The following is a 25,269-nucleotide window of genomic DNA, read 5'->3' on the forward strand; positions in this document are numbered from 1 at the left end:
AGAGGAAGTACTGTGTTTCAGAATGTATTTGAAAACTCACCGAAAATAAGACGACACAATAGAGAAAACTGCACTAATGGGAGACGCAGATGTGGGTACGCAGATTTAAAAAAAAAAAAATACGCAAATAAGGGCAATGACATTCTCTGGTCTTGCGTTCTGAAAGTAAGAGAGGTACCTTTTGCATACTGATGGCTCAAAACTTGGTTTGCTGCCAGTTTATACGCAATAATTTCACTGCGTATTGTTTTGCGTTCCTTTAATTACAAGCTGCGGATCCACAGGAGGAGTACTTTGCATTTTTGCAGCGGATACGAGTGTACTGTAACATCCTATCTCAAATAGAAATCTACAGCTCAAAGAATTAAAGTAAAATACACGGTAACCTCAGACCAAAGGTACAACATGATCTTGAATATACAAGCCACCATTCTCTCTAAATCTGGATGGAAACAAACACACGAATTTGGCATCGCCATTAAAGGAGCCTAATCTCTTTTTTATCGAACGCACTACGAACCATGACATCGTTAGACGATCGCCGTCACCGCGGCATACTAAATGCAGCACAGTCTCTTCAAGGTCACTCTCTCGTCGAACAAGTACATAAAATTTTAATGTTGTGAAACGCGCAGAGCACTGAATCTTTAATGTTGCATTTCCCTGCTTGCTTCAAGAAGCGCGCGCCATCCTTCATTTCTCAGTGGCGCTGACACTGAGATGGGCAAATGATTCACTGTGACAAATATCCATATTCTGAAAGTAACTGGGATAGAATACTCAAAGTGGTTGACTTTTGAGGTTCTCTTCTTCACAAAGTACCTGTGGACTTCGAAGTCTGTCTTGTTGCTGTATATTAAGCTGGCAAAATGCCACTAAGGGCCCATAGACATCGGGGCCCAGTAAATGGGGACAATATTGTGGAAATGAATAAGAGACCTGGCGTGGACTTCTGACCTCGGTCCCTTTTTGGCAGAAGATATTAAGTCGCTGATCTTTCCTACATCGCCACCAATAAGGGATTTATAAGGGTGAAAACTGACGCGTATATGATGCTTTAGATTCTACTTGGGAGAAGGGTAAGATTCCTAATACCCGGTACTAAGTCTTGTTCTATTAGACAATGTATTCCTATAGAACATGTCTTTTGAAATTCACAACTGCAGTATTTGTAGACACAGTTATTATGCTCGATAGTAATTTTCATATAGCTTTCGCGTTTTCATTTCCAATTTCTACCTCAAAAGATGCCTCACGTCCGGAAGGCTTTCCAGGGAACAAGCAGTATTTTTTCCAGCATTTTATGTTAAAATAACTTAGAGTAGGAACATATGTGCAGATTCTAACTGAAGTTTGGTCGCCACGAACATGTATCCGAGAGGAAATGGTGTTGACAAGTGCGTTATTATCTTACCTTAAGATAAGCCTCAAGGACGTTCTGTGGGATAAAATCCTTATCCACAACCGGATCCTTTTTGACTCTGTCCTGCTTTTCGAGTTCTTCCTTGAGGTCTCCGATGGGAATGCTCGTCTCCAGGGTCTTCAGATAATGCTCCCTGATATCTTTCCCCTGGTAGTTCCTCCAATCAAAATTATTATCTTGGTTCGTCTGTTCTGGCAGATCAACATCATCTTGACGTAACCTCTTCTCGGTTTCTTCTTCTTCTTGAACTTCCTGGTCAGAAGGATAGCCAATATTCGGCGCACCCTGTTGTGGCTCTTCTTCTTGGCTGTTGGGGTCCATCCGCCATGGCCCAAGAGGCTCTTCTCCTTGGCTTCGATGATTAACTGGTACAGGAAATGGGTTTTGTGGTGGTTGTCCCAGAGGAAACGGATGACGCGTTGATACATAGGTAGAAACCTGTGGTGGAAATAAGATTAACTGATAGGCCGAGACTTGCTCGAGAAGGAGAAATTTTATAGTGGATGTTCTCGAATGAAACTGTAGCTCAAGATACTTCAGATTGTACTGGTCTAATATAAATTTCATTTATTTCATACATGTATATCTTGGATACTGTCAAAGTCTTTCCTCATATTCTGTTCATAGAATATGATACGCTACGTAACATGCCCTCTTTGGTTACGCTACTGAAATGATTTAATGTACAGTTTTGAATAACCCAATGCTTGGTCAGGCTTGAGAAATGTACGATGGACTGACAAAGTAATGTTAAAAGTCGTCTTGAAAAATTAGGCTTTTTTTAATAAGTGGCTTTCCCTAGAGTCAAACTGGACAGGAAAATACATATACCTGGTACTTTTTATAATCACATAAAAATGTTGCCTCTTCACTAGTTAATAGAATAGGATAGAACAGAACAGAATACAGGATTTAGGCCAAAGGCCAAGCGCTGGGACCTTCGAGGTCATTCAGCTGTGAAATGAAAATTGACAGCATAAAGGTTTGAAAGGTGTAATAGGAGGAAAACCTCGCAGTTGCACTATAAATCAATTGTCAGGAGAGGATGGAAAGGAAGATGGACGAGAGAATATGAACGTAGGCACAGTAAAATGAATGAAAGGGCTACAGCTAAGAGCCGAGGGGACGCTGCAAAGACCCTTAAGTAATGCCTACAGTGCACCGCATGAGGTGCACTGACGGCACTAGCCCCCCTACGGGAGTCACTGGTTTATAAGAAGCTCGCAAAATCCCATCACCTTTTTAAACGGAATTGGAAGCGCAAGATTGTTTTGTATCCAGTGCCTGGAAATTCACTGTTTTATACTAGATACTCAGAAACGCAGCACATCCGCAGAACACTATTCTTCAGTAGCTGCTCTCGAGTTCACAATCTTCACATTTAGCAGAGTGAACTTTTTAGCTACATGGAAGACCACTTAGCTGATCACTCTTCAAGACTGTGAATAAGGTTTCATAAAATGAACTTTCCACTTTGGCAATTAATATCCGTTTTGATGACAGAAGCAAGATTTCTGACTCGAACTATGCAGTCTGAAAGACCACAGCAACTGTCTCAGACTGACCACTCTGTATCATTTTTCCATTGTCCACTCAATTTCAACTGTAACAACCAACAGCAAATATGACTCTCTTTGCTTGTGGTATTCATTATTGCTCTTCTTCCCTTTAGACGGTGGCAGTAACCATCAGAATGATCGATTTTATGAAATCTGGACTATCTAGCCAAGCACTGCGCCGCTTCCAGCCACTCGGCGCCTAAGACAGTGAAAAGATAGAGATGGAGTGACTGGACAGCACGGTAAAGAGATCCAGCAGACAAATGAGATGAAGTACAAGGACCTAAAGGCGGAAATGGGAGAACACCTCACAGATGCATTAAGAAATATTAGGTAAAGAGACTGGATACTCAGACTGAAGAAAGGAAGTTGGAATTGAGGTAATGTAAATGGATTAAAAATGGTTGCAACTTGGGGCCGAAGAGACGATGTAAATTCCATATAGTGATGCTTACAGTGCACCACGTGTACTGTAGGTCAGTGAGTGATGCCTACAGTGCACCACGTGCACTGTAGGTCAGTGCTTGACGGCACTAACCCCCTATGGAAACCATTAGAATGAGCAGTTATGGATGGATAATTTTTCAATAAAATCTTTCATTTGAGAATAAACTTTAGCATATAATACATTTGTATTTCTGGGATAATAAAACCTTGTATCCCAATTTGCCGTGGAAGAAAGTTACGATCCGTATTGCAATTATATCCCGATACAGGATTGCTTTATCTTTTGGTGGACTTCGCAAACATAGATTTTAAATTATCTTTTGTAACACACTGGAACTTGGTAGTATACCTATAAATCTAAATGTTTTAAAAATGATAAAACTGAGGAACTTTAAGTTTTTCAAGCACATGCTTCCGCACTGCATAACAATCTACCAAATAAAATGAAGTCGGATATAAAGACCCATTTGCTTAACTGAGATAATCTTGAGATAAAAACCTTTCAGTCAATTCCTTCTGTATAAGGTTACTTGTCTCGTTCTTGACTCAATACACCTTTTATCTTATTTTTTATTTTTCAAGAATGAAGACTTTGGGGTCTAAGTTGGACCCTAACTGCTCATTAACAATGTATTGTTCTCAAAGGTAACATTACTTTTAATTCAAGAAGAATCTGTCTCCTCACTGCTTCAGTCCAGGATTTTCCTTACCGTGATTAAATGACAAAAAAATAAGCCTTACTGTTATAAAAAGACAAAAAATGAAGCTACGGATGTTTGAGAGCCGGCTCACATGGGCGGGCATCATCTCAAAATCAAGTGGCTATTACTTTTAATTTCCTAAATAAGCAAGTAAAAAATGCGCCAAAATTTCTTCGGAGCAATCGAGTTTTCTGTACAGCAGCTACAGGGTATAATCAAGGCCACCGAAAATAGATCTATCTTTCGGTGGTCTCGGTATAATGCTGTATGGGCCGCGGCCAACGAAACTTTAACCAAAGCCCGGTGGTGGCCTAACCTATATCGTTGCCAGAAGCACGATTATGGCTAACTTTAACCTTAAATTAAACTCCTGAGTTTAGGGGGCTGCAATCTGGTATGTTTGATGACTGGAGGGTGGATGATCAATACCAATTTGCAGCCCTCTAGTCTCTGTAGCTTTTGAGATATGAGGGCAGACAGAAAAAGTGCGAAAGAATAAAGTGTGGACGGACAGACAAAGCCCGCACAACAGTTTTCTTTACGGAAAACTAAAAATTAATCGAAAGTAAGGAGGCAGCAGCTAAAGATACGATATCCATGTAACAACCTGCCAAAACATGCCGACAGTTAATCCAATTCGTGTTTTTAAACGGGATATCATTTGGAGATTTGCATTCATCAGACAGCCAAGCTGGAATGAGAGTCCACTAGTCCTCTTGAATATTCATCTACAGGACGTCCTGAGAGACAATGGTCTTGGTGTTTATACTTTGCATACAATTTACTCTTTATGTAATGTGCTCAGTGCATTATTCTAGAACTAGACCCATAACTATATGTTAAGTATGGTACCCTTGTATCCATCAACATATATTTATCTGTTAATCAGACAGTTTACATACATATTGTATCAGTCTTGGCAGTCAGAGGCAGTATAATCAATGTCTAAAGATTTAATTTCTGGGGCCTGACAGAAAAGCAACTTAAAGAAGGCTAACTCCGGGCCTTTGAAAGATACCATCTGTTACGGGCACCTCTGGGGCAAGAGCCTCTGTTAGTATTATCCCAGCTTAATCTACAGCCACCATACAGCGTCTATAGATGCGTTTGATCAGTGTTGTCGGTCCTTCTAATCTAATCCTGCAGGTTTATTCTTTCTTTGTACATGCGGGAATCTAGCGCGGAAGTGATGCCAGGAATTTCCTCTCTCACTCGCAATGCCAATCGTGTGTGAGCTGATTGAATATGATATAGGTATATGCGAATCCCACAGGAAAATGACAGGCAGAAGTTCAGTGCCAAGCGTTTTCACGTTTATAAAGGCCCCAAGCGTTTTCACGTTTATTAACGCATCGTCTGGGCCCAGACGATGCGTTAATAAACGTGAAAGCGCTTGGTACTGAACTTCTGCCTGTCATTTTCCTGTGGGATTCGCTTATACAATGAAGTCACGTGCATCTACTGTGATTTCTTAAGCATGATATAGGTACCTTGTCATTCAAGCAAAGATATGTCTACAAATTATAAGTAATAAGAACTCTCTTTTTATTAATTTCTAATAAGAAATCTGCTGTTTATCCCATCCTTCGATGACTTTTTAACACCTCCACAAGCAGGAGTATGAGGAGCGCACAAGAGAAATGTGCACATCATGTAAACATCAGCAAGAACTCTTCCACAGGAAGATGTTATTTTGAACATGTGAAAATATGTAAAGAGAAACCTGGAACCTGGTTTTTCAGCTGTTACGTTATCTCGATACTAACAATTACAGCGATGCTCTGATGAGGCTAAACTCTTAGCCCAGTTAAGAGAAAGGATTTTCCACATCAAAGAAAACGAATCAGGAGTGGTCAGCTGTGGAGGTTGGTGGAGAAAAGGCGCGAGAAGATAATGGGGATCAGGTAAAGGGGCACAAGTAGTGAAGTCAACATAACGGACACCAAAGGACTAAAAAAGAAGTAACAAATTTTCTCGCAAATACTATTAAATCTACGAATGAAAAGGATACATGGTGAATCCCATGATAAAACCAAACTAACAGCCCTTCGAAAATGATAGGTTTGACTTAAGCACTGCAGATTTTAAACGTTGCCCCAATGAATTTGAACTCTGACTTTAAATTTCACTGTCATTAGATATTGTAGAAGTATGTTCTTTGCGAAAAGAATACATAGTTACATATATAAAGCGCTGTGTATGAATGCATTATATAGTAAGAGATAATCACTGAAGAATACGAATACTTTATGCACATATGTGCGTGTGTGTGTGTATGTGTATGTATATATGCAAAATGGGAGCCTCGTAAGAGACACACTGAATTTATAGTTCTGAAAAATACCCCCCAAATTGAAGCTAAATCACTTAACAGGTATTATATACTTTTTCATTTGCATATGCAGCATATAAAAGTCAATCACTCTGACCTAAGCCAGGGCAAGAAGTTCAAAGGCCCCGCCACTCCAATGAGCTTGGATCCTTCGTCAAGCATATGCCGCTGCCAACGCCAGAGGGGGTCGTCCTCGGAGTACACCTTCCCGAAGACGAGTTCCGTCATGGTGTTGCCGACGTGGTGGAGGAGGTTCTCGCTGATTTCGACTGGCTCCTCCGTCTTCGCCAGTTCCTGGAAGTGGGATAGATGTTTACAAGGACGGTAATGCCGATCGGGTTCTTCACGCAAACCGATAAAACATTTCTCAATATAGAGGTGCTTAAAATTAGTGATATAAACAATGCAAATGTGTTTGTAATCCACATTTTCCTCTCTCTCTCTCTCAGGACACACACATTATATATATATATATATATATATATATATATATATATATATATATATATATATATATATATATATATATAATATATATATATGTGTATGTGTGTATACTGTATATATATATATATATATATACATACATATATATATATATATATATATATATATATATATATATATATATATATATAGTATATATATATAATTTCTTTACCTTTAAACTGCATTTACAATCGTCTTGCTTCTGAAAACGTAATTCACACCTTTGCAACATCGAGAGTTTAATAGTCTTCCCATGAGATAATAAGCCTCAAAACTTTTTCCAAGACGCATGCTAATAATTATAATCTAGTGTGATTAGTAACTGCTTACAAATTCTGGACGGTAAAACAGGTAATACATTTAGTGGCAGTGATTCAATTCTAATTTCTCACGGGACACTTTGTCCCCTGAGCAACCACCATGTTAAACAACTCAATTCCTCATGGTTCCAGTTAAACACTTACTTTCTTATTGAACTGAATTGAATATACAATTTAGGCCAAAGAGAACACGAAAGGAGGTACAGTAAAAGAAACGAAAGGGGTTACAGCTAAGGGCCGAAGGGACCATGCACAGAACCTTAAGTAATGCCTACAGTGCACCGCACGAGGTGCACTGACGGCACTAGCCCCCTACGGGGTCTTTGTTCTTATCAAAACAAACTATAAGCTCGAGAGGTACACACATGGTTCACGCATCAAATTACCTCCCTTCAGGTTGATGCTTTCTCTTTGCGATTCTCAATAATGATTCTCATTATTCCGTCTGTAAATCTTATACGAATCATCAAAAGTTCTTTACGGGATCACGAGGCATTTAAGGGCTGTTTAGAATTGAATATTTTCTTTCCATCCCGTCAAACTTTCCTTTAATGTAAGGCCGTCATCAGTGATGCGTCATCTATCTGTCATATTTGCGTGTGTATGATATTCTAACAAAATCGCCGATGAGAATAATATCTTAGGTTGGAGTATAACAATTACTTTCTCTTTAAAATTGCTCAAATAAAAAAAAAAACATTCAGATAAAAGGAATACTAAATAGCCATACGGCTAATGAATTATTTTTTCTTTTTGGCCGACCCTTACTACAAACGGCACAAGCTTGATCATTTTACCTTTTATATTCCCTCTCTTTCCAGTTATTCCAAGCTGAGAGAGAGAGAGAGAGAGAGAGAGAGAGAGAGAGAGAGAGAGAGAGAGAGAGGAAACTTACGTCCGTTAGCTGCTTAGCAACAACGTGAATGCCACACGCCTGATAATTTTTCCTTTTATATTCTCTCTCTTTCCAGTTATTCCAAGACCTGGGAGAGAGAGAGAGAGAGAGAGAGAGAGAGAGAGAGAGAGAGAGAGAGAGAGAGAGAGAGGAAACTTACGTCCGTTAGGTGCTTAGCAACAAGGTGAATGCGGTGTTCCATATTTGCCCTGGAAACCGCAGCTCTCATCCCCTGATCCCTCATGAATCCTAATATGAATTTCCTGTGGTCTCTCCACAGGGAGCCGTCCGAGCATATCAGACCTGGAAAAATAAATCAATCAATAAATGCGATAAATAATGTTCAATAACTGCGATATGTAATGTTCAATAAATGAGATATACTCGTACAATATTCAATAAATGCGATATATAATATTCAATAAATGAGATATACAATGTTCAATAAATGCGATATATATATAATGTTCAATAAATGCGATATATAGCATTCAATAAATGAGATATACAATGTTCCATAAATGCGATATATAATGTTCAATAAATGCGATATATAAAGTTCAATAGGCGCTATATAATGTTTAATAAATGCGCTATATAATGTTCAATAAATGCGCAATATAATGTTCAATAAATGCGCAATATAATGTCAAATAAATGCGCTATATAATGTTTAATAAATGCGCTATATAATGTTCAATAAATGCGCTATATAATGTTCAATGAATGCGATATATAATGTTCAATAACTGCGATATATAAAGTTCAATAAATGCGCTATATAATGTTTAATAAATGCGCTATATAATGTTCAATAAAAGCGCTATATAATGTTCAATAAATGCGCTACATAATGTTCAATAAATGCGCTAAATAATGTTCAATAAATGCGATATATAATATTCAATAAATGCGCTATATAATGTTCAATAAATGCGCTATATAATGTTCAATAAATGCGCTATATAATGTTCAATAAATGCGATATATAATGTTCAATAAATGCGATATATAATGTTCAATAAATGCGCTATATAATGTTCAATAAATGCGATATATAATGTTCAATAAATTCGATATATAGTGTAACGGGAATTTATAGTGAAAAGGTACAGTAGCAAACGTTGTTCGTAACAATACTATGCTGAAAATTGTTAATGGAAAAAGAAATGTTTAATTATCTGCTATACAAAGTGTTTGTAAAAATACAATTCTGAAAAATAAAAAAAAATGTTCCGATATCTCTTACATCAGGTGTTTTTCGTAAAAATACTATCCTGAAAAACTGTTAATGAACGAAAAATATTTCATTATCTCTTATATAAAGTGTTGTTTGTACAAATACTATTCTGAAAAATTGTTAATAATAAAAAAGGTTCCATACCTCCTATATAAAGTGTTGTTTGTACAAATACTATCCTGAAAAATTGTTAATGAAAAAAAGTTTCATTATCTGCTATATAAAGTGTTATTTGTAAAAATACCATCCTGAAAATTTGTTAGCAATAAAAAAATTCCAGTATCTGCTATATAAAGTGCTGTTGGTAAAATAATATCCTGTAAAATTGCTAGTCATAAAAAAGTTCCAGTATCTCCTAATATAAAGTGTTGTTTGTAAAATCCTATCCTGAAAAATTGTTAATAATGAAAAAAATGTCCCAGTACCTGCTATATAAAGTGTTGATTGAAAAATACTATCCTGGAAAATTGTTAATAAAAAAAAGTTCCAGTTTTGCAATATAAAATGTTGCTTGTAAAATACTCTTCTGAAACATTTAATAATGACAAAAAAAAGTTCCAGTGTCTGCTATATAAAGTGCTGCTTGTAAAATACAATCCTGAATAACTGCTCATATTAAAAAAAAGTTTCAGTACCTGTTATATAAAGTGCTAATTGTAAAATACTACCCTGAATAATTGCTCATAATAAAAAAAAGTTTCAGTATCTGTTATATAAAGTGCTGATTGTAAAATACTACCCTGAAAAATTGTTCATAATAAATAAAACTGTCAGTATCTGTTATATAAAGTGCTGATTGTAAAATACTACCCCGAATAATTGTTCGTAATGAAAAAAAAAGTTTCAGTATCTGTTATATAAAGTGCTGATTGTAAAATACTACCCTGAATAATTGCTCGTAATAAAAAAGAGTTTCAGTATCTGTTATATAATGTGCTGATTGTAAAATACTACCCCGAATAATTGCTCGTAATAAAAAAAAAAGTTTCAGTATCTGTTATATAAAGTGCTGATTGTAAAATACTACCCTGAAAAATTGTTCATAATAAATAAAACTTTCAGTATCTGTTATGTAAAGTGCTGATTGTAAAATACTACCCCGAATAATTGATCGTAATAAAAAAAGTTTCAGTATCTGTTATATAAAGTGCTGATTGTAAAGTACTACCCTGAATAATTGCTCACAATAAAAAAAAAATTTCAGTATCTGTTATATAAAGTGCTAATTGTAAAATACTACCCTGAATAATTGCTCGTAATAAAAAAAACTTTCAGTATCTGTTATATAAAGTGCTGATTGTACAATACTATCCTGAATAATTGCTCGTAATAAAAAAAAGTTTCAGTACCTCTTATATAAAGTGCTGATTGTAAAATACTACCCTGAATAATTGCTCACAACAAAAAAAAAGTTTCGGTGTCTGTTATATAAAGTGCTGATTGTAAAATACTACCCTGAATAATTGCTCGTAATAAAAAAGTTTCAGTATCTGTTATATAGAGTGCTGATTGTAAAATACTACCCTGAAAAATTGTTCATAAATAAAAACTTTCAGTATCTGTTATATAATGTGCTGATTGTAAAATACTACCCTGAATAATTGCTCGTAATAAAAAAAAAGTTTCAGTATTCGTTATATAAAGTGCTGATTGTAAAATACTACCCTGAAAAATTGTTCATAATATATAGAAACTTTCAGTATCCGTTATATAAAGTGCTGATTGTAAAATACTACCCTGAAAAATTGTTCATAATATATAAAAACTTTCAGTATCTTTTATATAATGTGCTGATTGTACAATACTACCCTGAATAATTGCTCGAAATAAAAAAAAAAGTTCAGTATCTGTTATATATAAAGTGCTGATTGTAAAATACTACCCTGAATAATTGTTCGTAATAAAAAAAAGTTTCAGTATCTGTTATATAAAGTTGTGATTGTAAAATACTACCCCGAATAATTGTTCGTAATAAAAAAAAGTTTCAGTATCTGTTATATAAAGTGCTGATTGTAAAATACTACCCTGAATATTTGTTAGTAATAAAAAAAGTTTCAGTATCTGTTATATAAAGTGCTGATTGTAAAATACTACCCTGAATATTTGTTCGTAATAAAAAAAAGTTTCAGTATCTGTTATATAAAGTGCTGATTGTAAAATACTACACTCAATAATTGTTCGTAATTAAAAAAAAGTTTCAGTATCTGCTTTGTCAACTTTATAGAGGCTGCGCCAAGTTTTCTTGGAGCCTTATAACGCGGAGGGTAGGATGCCCTTCGCCGTCTCGTTCGGTTGCTCGTTCAGAGCCCAGAGGTTCACCCAAGGCCTCTTATTCCCTTTAACATCTTACCATCTACAGTCACCGAAAAAAAAAAACTCCGATCACCCCCTTTAAATGAACAAAAATCAGAACAATATAACAAAAACGGAAAATAATAAACTCCGAACACCCCCTTTAATTAAATGAACAAAACTCAGAACAGTTTTATAAAAACGCAAAATAATAGGCAAAGTTTTTGTGTCATTACCTTTTATTCAATATTTTGACATTTCTCCATTATTTTTATGTACTATCGTGCACAAAAGTCCATTCCCTTAGCCATCCAGAGAGTGAACACGAATCCGCTGACTACGAAACACCCAAGCGGTTGAACAAGTAACTAATGGAAGACCCAACAGATGTCGCACCATAAAGGCATATGGGAACAGTAAGGAGTGGGAAGGAGGTATTTTTTTTTAGCGTAGAGTAACGTCTCCATATTCTAAAATCGTTAAGAATGTGATCGTAAAGTTTTTGTTGTTGACGATACTGGGTTTGAGAGTAAAATGTGCGGTGAGGGAAATATTCGAAAAAAATCTGAGAATAAAAGTGCTTAGGAAGTCAGCTGAAATGTTTTGTATCGATCTTGTGGACAGTCATGTCAGTTGATAAGATACATTAGGAAATGCAAGTTCATGAATACTGACTTCCTAAGCACTTTTATTCCCCGATTTATTTCGCATGTTTCCTTCACTGCACATTTTACACTCAAACCCTGTATCGTCAACAACGAAAACTTTACGATCACTTTTTTAACGATATAAGAATATGGAGACTTTACGCGCAAGAAAAATACCTGCTTGCCACTCCTCCTTCCTGTTCCCATATGCCCTTATGATGCGACATCTGTTGGGTCTCTCATTAGTTACTTGTTCAACTGCTTCGGTGTTTCATAGCCAGCGGATTCGTGTTCACTCTCTGGATGGCTAAGGGAATGGACTTTTGTGCACAAAGGTACTTAAAAATAATGAAGAAATGTTAAAATATTGATTAAAGGTAATGAAACAAAAGCTTTGCCTATTATTTTCCGTTGTTATAACATTGCTTTGATTTTTGTTCATTTAAAGGGGGTGTTCGGAGTTTTTTTGCGATGACTGTATTATGGGCAGCTTTTTTGAAAGGGTCCTTGATGGCATAAGGCAAGCTTAATGTCAACAAACCAACTACATTCCCTGGGAAGTCTACATGAACTGGACAGTAAGACTCACGAATTTGCGAAGATATGGCATAGAGGAAAAAAAAAAAGTCGAGTCCGAGCGTCAATGGGTCACACTGAGGCCCAAACCGGAGACACAGCAGGGTGGAAGAGCGTAACTTTATTTGATGAAGATATGTTTGAATACCAATTATTGTCTAAGCGTATTAACCTACTCTTAACACCCATGGGGAAAAACGAAGTTTTATTCAGGTCTGACAGCTTTTTTGGGGGGCTGGGAAGGGGGGGGGGGGCAGAAGGGAGAACTGTGGGCCAAATAAACCTTGAAGTTCAGGTGGCTCACGATCACAATGATTTGAAAACAAAATGTATTACGTTGTATTACTTTGGCAAATCGGTTTTTATTAGATTTTTTTGTTCTGAACATTGAATTTCCTGTATATTTCACGTGAATCTTTGTTACAGTAATTTAATGCCTTGGAATCGATCCAGATAATTGCAGAATGAATTTCGAAAATAGAGTTTTCCTACGAAAGAACTTAAATATTTCATGAATTTCAAACTTATGGGTTGTAATGATGATTTCTGTGGCATGGTCTTACTAATCAGGAACAATGATAAAGATCTAAAAATTTTTTAAAAATTAAATAACTTAGTCTTCGTGGAATGTGAAACTTGATTTGACAGACATCAAACCAAACCATTTATTAGAAAAATGCTAGAAAATTCTTTCCTTAATACATACATATATATATATATATATATATATATATATATATATATATATATATATATATATATATATATATATATATACATATATATACATATATATATATATATATATATATATATATATATATGTACACATATATATATATATATACATGTGCATATATATGTACATATAATATATATATATTATATATATATACTATATATATATATATGTACACACACACACACACATGTATATATATATATATGTGTGTATATCTACACACACACACACATACACGCAAACATAGACGTGCGAGTGAATTAAAATATATACCCACAAATAGTATAACCAGAACTGAAAAGAATAAAACTCTCACGAGGATGGACTAACATAACATAACCCTAGCACAAAAAATATAGTAGATAATACGAGCAGCAGACAAAAAATAAGTTGCTAAGCCTGTAACCCTAGACACACTGTCTGCTACCGTCCAAGAAAAACGAATTCCAAGGAGGCTTATGACCCGCAGACCGTCTAGTCTGTTGCTGTCTACGGAGAAAGAAAGAAAAAAAATTCTCGAGAGGCCTACAACCTCAAGAAGAGGCCTATAACCCCGAGAAGAGGCCTATCCTCGAACATCAGGAAGTTGAAATATCGACCCTATGGAGCATGCTTCCCCCCCGCCTGAAGAGGTCCCCGGCCTTATCACCACCGTCGCATTTCTTTGTACGGCGTTTCCCAAAACGAGAACCCTTAATTGGAACGATGGAAATGTCGTGAGCGAGCGCGTTCCCCAACGGCGGCGAGGTCGTTAATTTCGGCGCTTGAGAAGGAACGCCCCGAGCGGGGGGCGGGGGGGTGCTATAATGGAAGGAATTCGTCTCCAATCTCTTTCTCTCTCTCTCACCAGTACCATTTTGATAAACCGTCCGCAGACAGAGCTTTTATAATGCCTCCTCGTTTTTTATTTTGTCTACCTCTTTTTTCATTACTTTTTATCTCTTTTTTCACTGCTTTTTACACTTTTCTTTCTTCTTTTACATAGTAACAAGGTCTTTCAAAGGTTAACGCTCTCGGAACCCTACGTGACAACCGTCAGTGGCGTCTCATGAGCGCTCGGGAATGCTTCACAAAGGGAAGTGAATAAGAAAAGTTGATTTAACGAGGGGGTGAATACTTGTAGGTTTTGACTGATGACCGTTTTGACCGAATGTTGTGGAAGTATAAACACAGAATGTACGACGAGAACTTTACCAAATACTACACGCACGCACGCTAAAACCACACACAAAAACACACACACGTCTATATATATATATATATATATATATATATATATATATATATATATATATATATATATATATATATATATATATATATATACTGTGTATATATATGTATATATATATATATATATACTGTGTATATATATGTATATATATATATATATATATATATATATATATATATATATATATATATATATATATATATATATATATATATATATATATATAATGTACTGTATACAGTTTATATGCCACTGCACTGAAAAAAAAAAATAATTCATTCTGTTAGAAAGTTTGGGGCCATCTTCAGATATAAAGGTAATAACGCTGAGATCTTCACCTTCATTTTCCAGCATACTAGGAGCTTAATTTTGTGAAAAAAAAAAAAAACCTGTTTAGTCACCACTCGCATGTTATGTCTCAGCAGTGTGCCTGTGCTTCTGGCGTAGTGCTTGCTTAGCGTTTATCAAAATCTAAGCACCTACTATCCATTTCGGAGACCGCGAGTCATCGTTTTTCTCAATTATCTTTCAAACTAATTATTTGATCGAAAAGGTACTTTGACACAGTGTACAAGACACCTCCCGATAAATTTTGGTAATATAGTGCATTGTCAAATAGTGTTGGTTAAGGCTTGACCTTTAAAGGCAAAGTTGCAAGGGCCAGCAGGACTATTCTACGCAATCGAACGTCCGCTATCCCCCATAGACAGGAAAAGGGGGGGGGGCCAGAGATGGGGAGACCAGGAGAGTGGGTTGAGGGAGGGATGAGGAGGGGAGGGGAGAGGGTGGGACGGGATGGGGATAATGGAAGTTCGAATGCATAGTTTGGCGATGCTTGGCAACACCATGTAAGTCAAGAGTAAACGCCTTAACTAAAGCCATTTGACAGTGCACTAGATTACCAAAAATTAGCGGGAGGTGTCTTGTACACTGTGTCAAAGTACCATTTCGATCAAATAATTAGTTTGCAAGATATTAGGGAAAAACGATGACTCGCGGTCCCTGAAATGGATAGTAAGCTCCTGAATTCTGCTCATGTCCACGGTGCTCCACAGGAAGACTCTAGACAAGATGTCTTTCATTATTTCAACTGTAAAACCGTTGGGCAGTCTTTCAAGCAGTTTTCTGTGAGTTGACATAGAAGTTTAGCATACCTTTCGTTATATGTGAATTGAACTGAATATAAAATTTAGGTTAAAGGCCAAGCACTGGGACCAATGAGGTCAATCAGCGCTGAAATGGAAACTGACAGTAAAAGTTTGAAAGGTGTAACAGGGGGAAAGCCTCGCAGTTGCACTATGAATCAGTTGTTAGGAGAGGGTGGAAAGTAAGATGGAAGAAAAAGAATATGAAAGGAGGTATCGTAAGTTATGTGTGAAGCAGTATGCTCGTTGCTTACATACAGTTTCTTTTCTCTTATTTCTTTGTTATTTTCCGCAGGTATTTTACGATATATCTCCCTTTGGCGTATTCTTTAACAAGTGGAATGTTACAATCTGATCACGCTTTTTTTTTTATCGCGCTTTTCTATTCGTGTATATTATTTCAGCTCTTCGCTGGGCGAGTCGGTAGAGTTGTGGCCTAGCACTCGCTAGGCCCGCGTTCGACTCTCCGGCCGGCTAATGAAGAGTTAGAGGAATTTATTTCTGGTGATAGAAATTCATTTCTTGCTATAATGTCGTTCGGATTCCACAATAAGTAGTAGGTCCCGTTGCTAAGTAACCAATGGTTCTTAGCCACGTTAAATAAGTCTAATCCTTCGGGCCAGCCCTAGGAAAGCTGTTAATCAGCTCAGCGGTCTGGTAAAACTAAGGTATACTTAACTTTAACTCATTCTGATGATTGGCAGACAATGGCTATTAGTCTCTCTCTGTTCTTAAAATATTTGTCTATACTTTCCTCACCCCCTAGTATTCCTAATCTTCATTTTTATTATATTTATCGTGCTTTGCTATTCGTGTTCATTGCTCATTCTGATGATAGGCATGGATGGTTTATTTTATACCAGAACAGTCACTTTAAGGGCATTACTTGAATATGCAGTAACACATTTTAAGATCGACCTAAAATTCCCTAGGTTTCATATAAAGCCAACACAGTGCTCCGTCCTTTAGGACATTATAACACCTTTCCGTCTGTGTATTGGGCTAATTTTATTTCACACTCACTGTGTGAAAGCTGTCATCTAAATGGCCCAAGGTATTTGAGATAATAACTTAATTGTAAGGATTCATAAACACTAGAAGGGTCTGCCTGCCTTCCCATATTTTACAACTTCCAGGGGTTGTAATTATGTGAGTGTTTTTATATATTTACCGAGGATTAAATCGTAGACAAACACATTAATCCACTATAGAAAATCTTCCTGTTCTCGTCAACTTGGTTGGAAATAAATAAATTACAAAATGGAGTAAAGCCTAAATCTAACAGAACATTAAGTTCATTATACAGTTCCATATTATCTTCTATTTTGGAGTTTGCTCTGTGAACTGTGTCCAGCTTTTTAATAAAGGGACCCAGACCTTTGATTTTTTTTGTAATCCTGACTTGCCTCTTTTCTTTACTCTCTCGCATTCTTCTTATGTCTCACAGCTGAAATACATTTATATACATCTGTAAATATATTTACGCATATCAGTTTCCCTTTCGGCTTGTTTCTTCAAGTTTTTTTCGGTCATTCGCGTCTTCTTATCCTGTTTTTTTTATAACTGAATTGGTTCACCAAAATACATAACAATATAGTATGTAATTTATGGAGTCATTCTATTATACATATAAATATATATATATATATATATATATATATATATGTATATATATATATATATATATATATATATATATATATATATGTATGTATATATATATATATATATATATATATATATATATATATATATATATATGATGATTATTATCAGTTTTGTACGTGATTCATTTATCACACATTACCACAGGTGAAAAATAAGAGACGGGGTGTAGGTCCTGACCGGTTTCGACTTTATTTCAAGCCATTGACGAAGGACTGATACAGACTTCTTAACCCTGTCTGTTATTTTTCACCTGTGGTAATGTGTGATATATATATATATATATATATATATATATATATATATATATATATATATATATATATATATATATATATATATATATATATATATATATATATATATATATATATATATATATATATATATATATATATATATATATATAATATATATATATATATATATATATATATATATATATATATATATATATATATATATATATATATATAAATATATATATATATATAATGTTGAAAGACAAGATCGTTTGGGAACCTACCGGCGCTAATGCTATCAGACATGACTCATAAATCTTCTGTCCTCGGGTGTCTGGGAGGGTTCATTGACCTGCAGATTCCCGCGAGAAAACCGTAGGCCTATCGGCTACTTCTCAAGGAGACGCCGCACATTATACTTAGGGCGCCTGATTCATCGAGTCTCTCTCTCTCTCTCTCTACCTCCATTCGGCCTACGATCCCAGACAGAGTGGTAATATAACACCGGGGTGGCCTTCGAACATTCCATTAACGTCGAACCTAGAGTCGACCCTGCAGCCATTAAGCGCTTACTTAGTAGGCCTAAAGAGATAGCAGACGCGGGAAATGAATGGGGTGCGAGCAGGTGCAAGGCACTTTTCGGGAGGCCCGCCTGTTTTTCGCTTGGGGAATTTCGCCCTTAATTGAAACCTAACTGGTAGCTTGAGGGCGATCTCATCTCTTTTCGGGCGCTGATGTCGCTGGGGAGTGGAGTTGAGCCCCGAGGGGACACGGTTTAGGCGGGGGGCGGGGCGTTTAGCTCAGTCACAAGTGGAATGTTACGATCTAATCATACTTTTTTATCGTGCTTTTCTATTCGTGTTCATTACTCATTCTAATGATTTTCAGACAATGGCTATTAGTCTCTCTCTCTCTCTCTCTCTCTCTCTCTCTCTCTCTCTCTCTCTCTCTCTGTGTTCTTAAAATTTTTATCTATATACTTTCCTCACCCCCTAGTATTCTTAGTCTTCATTATTTATATATATTTATCGTGCTTTGCTATTCATGTTCATTACTAATCCTGTTGATATGCATTTGTCTGTTCCATAATAATCAAAAGGAGTTTATTTTATGTAGGCAGAAATTCACTGGGAAACGATTAAAACACATAATTCGACCAAACAAAGATCAAAAGAAGTTCATAATAATAAACAAGGTATATACGAACATAATGATAAGACGCAAATGAATACACCGATGGAATAGAAGAATGGGTGAGGAAAGGAATGCATACATGATAAGAAAAGAGAGAAAGGAAAAGGAATGAAGGTCTCGAGGCAGACAGAAGAGACCCACTAGACATGCTTCAACTTTTTTTTTTGCTCTCTCTCTCTCTCTCTCTCTCTCTCTCTCTCTCCTTTTATCTGTCCCGTGTCTTTTTTTTTTATACGAGTTCAGTGACCGAATGGTCTAGACGGTAGGCCTATAAATTATCCCGAGACAGTCGCTAAGAAGCCTGAATTTAAATTCCTGTCTCCAGCCCCCTCTCTCTCTTACTCCCTGGTCAGAAAATCGCTGATGGATAAATTTTCCGTCTATACGGGTAATTCGATGCTCTTTCTCCGGTCAAATAATCGCTGGTATGTAATACTAATATGTAATACTAAAATTTCTCGCCCATAAGGGTAATCCGATATGCTCTCTCTCTCTCTCTCTCTCTCTCTCTCTCTCTCTCTCTCTCTCTCTCTCCATACATTGTAGTAAGAAGATACGCCACCCTGGGTATTTCAGGACCTCACTAACTCTACACAGATAGTATATATACACTCATGACGCACCCAGGTCGGAATAAAAAAAAAAGGACTGATAGTGGAATTAACTCCCCTAGTCATGGGTATCCAAACTCTAGTCAACTTTGCAACACGACTCAAGTGATCTCGTGCAGGCGGCAATGAGTCATCACGAAGCCCGAAAAAAACTAGGTATGAGTAAACACCATTAAATCACTTTTGGGGGATGATGATGAATAATGAGGTGTCACAATTTCTTGGTCACCAGGCATCCTTACCAGGCATTTTTTCTTAGGTCAACTGGAACTATATATAACTATATATAGTAGTGATAAAATGAAAAGTTATGGCAGTTGTTAATTTGACTAAGAGGATCATAATTTGTTTTTACTCCTATTCATATTTTACACGTGAAAAATGTTTTGAAGCATAATATCCAGTTTAACAGTGACAACAGCTCACTGGTTTCAGCTGAAACTTTCATCACGGTACTGAAAAAAAACACTAGTTCATTACGATGTATAAGCTTCAGTAACTTAAACAGGCGAGATTCTCCATCTCAAAAAATTCATCATCAGGAATGAAAAGTCAGTATATTAAGTTCTCACGATACTACAGTGAACTGATTCTGTGTTATTTTATCAAAAATGTTCTGTTACATTAAAATGTTCCACTGACATCCTATAGTTTATATTTTAAGTTTCACAGCTCTGGGGGGACGTCAAGGCATCTAATGTCTGTCAGTTTTATAATTATTTCTCCAGGTTTTCTTCCTCACTTCTAAAAAGTAAAAAAAAAGAAAAAAGGTTTCTATACTTCCGTGAACGTGGCATGCATTTTCATTTTCGTCTCGAAATGAGATGCACCCCAAGACTCCGTGCTTTTCATGTATCCTTGGGTTTTACGGATGTTATTTACTCTTCCTTTCTCCTCCTCCTCCTCCTCCTCCTCTTCTTCTTCTTCTTCTTCTTCTTCTTCTTCTTCTTCTTCTTCTTCTTCTTCTTCTTCTTCTTCTTCTGCCTGATGGTCAGGAGTACGTGTCCCCTCCGCTCTTGTTCTCCAAAATCACTAGGGAGCTTCACTTGATTTTTCCGAGGTCGATTTATTTTCTTTTTTTTCACAAGGCAAGACTGATCGTCACTGACATCGAAATAATTCGATAATTAAATTAGAATGTCTTATAGAAATCTGGGGAATGTTAACTACCACTCTGTTGGTCGTGAGTTCGGATCTCCGAGCGGCCAGTGAAGAACAAGAGGAATTTGTTTCTGGTGATAGAAATTCATTTCTCGCTATAATGTGGTTCGGATTCCACAATAAGCTGTAGGTCCCGTTGCTAGGTAACCAATTGGTTCTTAGCCACGTAAAAATAAATCTAATCCTTCGGGCCAGCCCTAGGAGAGCTGTTAATCAGCTCAGTGGTCTGGTTAAACTAAGATATACTTAATTTATTTATCCTGAATGCAATGAATCAGGTCTTTGTATTATACAAAATTTATGTCTGGCAGTTATCACACTATACACCAAAGAACTGGATTTATATAGAATCCACATGCAACCATCATTATCATTATATATATATATATATATCATTATATATATATATATATATATATATATATATATATATATATATATATATATATATATATATATATATATATATATATATATATATATATATATTATAGTGTAGTTGTCAGCAATTCTCCATCGCCATTTTTATATTTTCTGACACTGAGCCACAAGTAGCCAATGAATATCAAATTCACTTAACTTTGCAGACATTTCACATATATGAAACTGTAATAAACACAACGCCCTCTCAGCTTCTCGAATTCTCCATACTTTTTGGATACAGTTGTCACTACAGAGCCTCAGATCCAAATGCAAGCATATGAAGTAATTCTGATGCCTGTACCAGGATTCGAACCCGCATCCAGAGAGTATCAGAACGTGTTCACGTTACCGACCTGACCACGAAAAAAATACGTATATATATTAAAAGTAAAGAACTGTCGATAAACACCAGAAGGGGTTTATTTTCCTTGGCCAATAGTATAAATGTAGTTTCACAAATTTCTCTGGCCAGAATATAGAGTGAATTTCTTTTACTTTAAAAAAATAATTTTGAAATGCATTATAATTCAGTCATTTGCTTCCAGCGCCTTCTCAACACTGCTTCTTGAGGGAGATTGTTGCCATTTCTGAAGCCATCAGCAGCGAGTGAATTGACAGCTTACTCCCAGCACACAAAAACCGGTTCCGGGCATTCAAAAAACCCATTTAAATTCTCTGCATAATTTTCTTATTTTTGGTTTTATCGCTTTTATCTTTGATTTCATAAAGAGCTGGAAATGAGCTTTGTTTATCGTGTGCCTCACCCCAACAATTCATAAACTAATCCATTATCAGGTGATTCACGGTATATATATATATATATATATATATATATATATATATATATATATATATATATATATATATATATATATATATATATATATATATATATATATATATATATATATATATATATATATATATATATATAGTTGTTTATGTTTTATGTAAGTCTTGAAGTCAAATGTAAACATATGTCCGGTATATGTTTTTCTTAAACTGATTAGTCAATAAAGTTCCCCGGAAGAGGCCTGATGGAAGGCGAAACTGTTGGGACAAATTAAGAACTCTATTTCCTTTTTCCTCTGGTTTCTCCTTCGTTTTCATTGTGGAGTACATATATATATATATATATATATATATATATATATATATATATATATATATATATATATATATATATATATATATATATATATATATATATATATATATATATATATATATATATATATATGAAGGGGACTTCAAAAACAAAACCTTAAACCTTTCAAACAGCTGCATGTTATTCTTTCTCTCTGGGAATTAGAAGTCCAATCCAATGATCAGGTGATTAAACGAATATAAAAGCGGTAGGAGCCGAGTCTCAGATATCTCCCCACGGCCGAAATTTTAATTTTAAAGCAACATGTTAACTTCAATTTTAAAGCAACGAGAAGCTTGTGTCGCTGTCACGGGCAGCGAGGCCATTGTCTCCTGCTGAAGAACTCACCATTTAGCAAGGACATCAACTTGCCATGAGAGTGAATTATCATCTATTACACGGACGAAATTCAAGACAGCAATGGGAGTCTCACCCGTGGCGGCAACGAGCGATTTTCAAATTGAAGTCCCAGCAACTTGTGGTGGTCTGCCAGACAAGACCCTCGAGGCGGGGTTTTGTCCCTTGCTTGTAATCTGTACCGTTTTAAGTTACTCAAGACTTAATCATATTTATAATCTTGTCTTCCAAGTCAAGGCCACCATTATATAATGAGGCTATTACTATCCAAGAAACATACAGGACCACCAATCAAAAAAAAAAAAAGTACTGGTTTGCCAACATTTAGATTACGGACTCTGCAATACGGCCTCAGCGTCAACAGCAACAACACACAAGCACAAAGGACAGGACAGCAAGAAGCCAAAGCATGACAACGAATGCAACACTCTCTGACGTATAAATTTTCCCTTGAAGACCGTGCTTTTGTATTGGATTCCATCTGAGAAGTATTTGTACCAGTGTTAACAATCATACGAAGCCAGTTAGATGGAGAAGTATTTGTACCAGTGTTAACAATCATACGAAGCCAGTTAGATGGAGAAGTATTTGTACCAGCGTTAACAATAATACGAAGCCAGTTAGATGGAGAAGCATTTGTACCAGCGTTAACAATAATACGAAGCCAGTTAGATGGAGAAGTATTTGTACCAGTGTTAACAATAATACGAAGCCAGTTAGATGGAGAAGTATTTGTACCAGTGTTAACAATAATACGAAGCCAGTTAGATGGAGAAGTATTTGTACCAGTGTTAACAATAATACGAAGCCAGTTACATGGAGAAGCATTTGTACCAGCGTTAACAATAATACGAAGCCAGTTAGATGGAGAAGTATTTGTACCAGTGTTAACAATAATACGAAGCCAGTTAGATGGAGAAGTATTTGTACCAGCGTTAACAATAATACGAAGCCAGTTAGATGGAGAAGCATTTGTACCAGCGTTAACAATAATACGAAGCCAGTTAGATGGAGAAGTATTTGTACCAGCGTTAACAATAATACGAAGCCAGTTAGATGGAGAAGCATTTGTACCAGTGTTAACAATAATACGAAGCCAGTTAGATGGAGAAGTATTTGTACCAGTGTTAACAATAATACGAAGCCAGTTACATGGAGAAGCATTTGTACCAGCGTTAACAATAATACGAAGCCAGTTAGATGGAGAAGTATTTGTACCAGTGTTAACAATAATACGAAGCCAGTTAGATGGAGAAGTATTTGTACCAGCGTTAACAATAATACGAAGCCAGTTAGATGGAGAAGCATTTGTACCAGCGTTAACAATAATACGAAGCCAGTTAGATGGAGAAGTATTTGTACCAGTGTTAACAATAATACGAAGCCAGTTAGATGGAGAAGTATTTGTACCAGTGTTAACAATAATACGAAGCCAGTTAGATGGAGAAGTATTTGTACCAGTGTTAACAATAATACGAAGCCAGTTAGATGGAGAAGTATTTGTACCAGCGTTAACAATAATACGAAGCCAGTTAGATGGAGAAGTATTTGTACCAGTGTTAACAATAATACGAAGCCAGTTAGATGGAGAAGTATTTGTACCAGTGTTAACAATAATACGAAGCCAGTTAGATGGAGAAGTATTTGTACCAGTGTTAACAATCATACGAAGCCAGTTAAGTCTAAAGGAGACGGTTTCAGGGGGCTTGGTGTATCAATCTGTCCATTTATTATTCCAGCTTCACCTTAACAATGAGCTCAACTGGTAGCCAATATTTTAACGTATCCCCACTGGCCGAAATCCTCCTATGAAGGAAAGGATGAGGTCTGTCAAGTTAGAAGATTAACAGGGCAAACTCTCGTTGAAAGGTTCTTTTACAAAATAAATATTCTCATATAGACATGGGGTTAGCAACCTCATCCCAAATACCTTACCAGGCCTCAGAAACCTGCAACAGACTTCGGGCGTCTAGTGCAAATGCTACTGGGTACTAAGAAGGCCAGCTAAGTCATAAGAACTTCTGAGTTACGGAATAAAAAGCTTCATGCACCAAGCACGCAACTCTGTAATAATCTAGCCCATCTATCATGAGTCATGATCACTTCTTTAGGACGGCACTCCTTTCCTATCTCCCTAAAGACACCAACACTCTTTGTGATTTATAAGGCTGGTTCCGCAAATGCACTGACTTTTGCTGTTATTATTTTTGTGTGGATATTGAGACTTATTCTTCATTTGCATTTTTAACGACGTTTTTCAGGCTATACTCAGACCTCCTCTCTCCTTTTAAGCTGAACCGCAAAGAAATATTCAGCGGCGTTGCTGACAAGAGAGGCCACTAAATTATTTACTGTGTTGTTTGAAATTTTTTTTGAATAATGCAATGTAGCAACCCCCTAGCTTTCCTCGAGTATTCACCCTATATT

The 25,269-nt window shown here is 36.1% G+C and overlaps 1 protein-coding gene across 1 annotated transcript in view; it reads right to left on the reverse strand.

The window, feature by feature from the left end:
- The window catches only part of phtm (phantom), a 173,835-nt gene that overhangs the window by 59,293 nt on the left and 89,273 nt on the right, over positions 1-25,269 (reverse strand). Inside the window, 4 exon segments of the mRNA XM_067094951.1 lie at positions 1,415-1,743; positions 1,746-1,861; positions 6,560-6,756; positions 8,327-8,469. Of these exon segments, the coding sequence (XP_066951052.1) occupies positions 1,415-1,743; positions 1,746-1,861; positions 6,560-6,756; positions 8,327-8,469 (785 nt within the window).

The sequence above is a fragment of the Macrobrachium rosenbergii genome, chromosome 51, assembly GCF_040412425.1.
Source record: "Macrobrachium rosenbergii isolate ZJJX-2024 chromosome 51, ASM4041242v1, whole genome shotgun sequence".
Lineage (NCBI taxonomy): Eukaryota > Metazoa > Arthropoda > Malacostraca > Decapoda > Palaemonidae > Macrobrachium > Macrobrachium rosenbergii.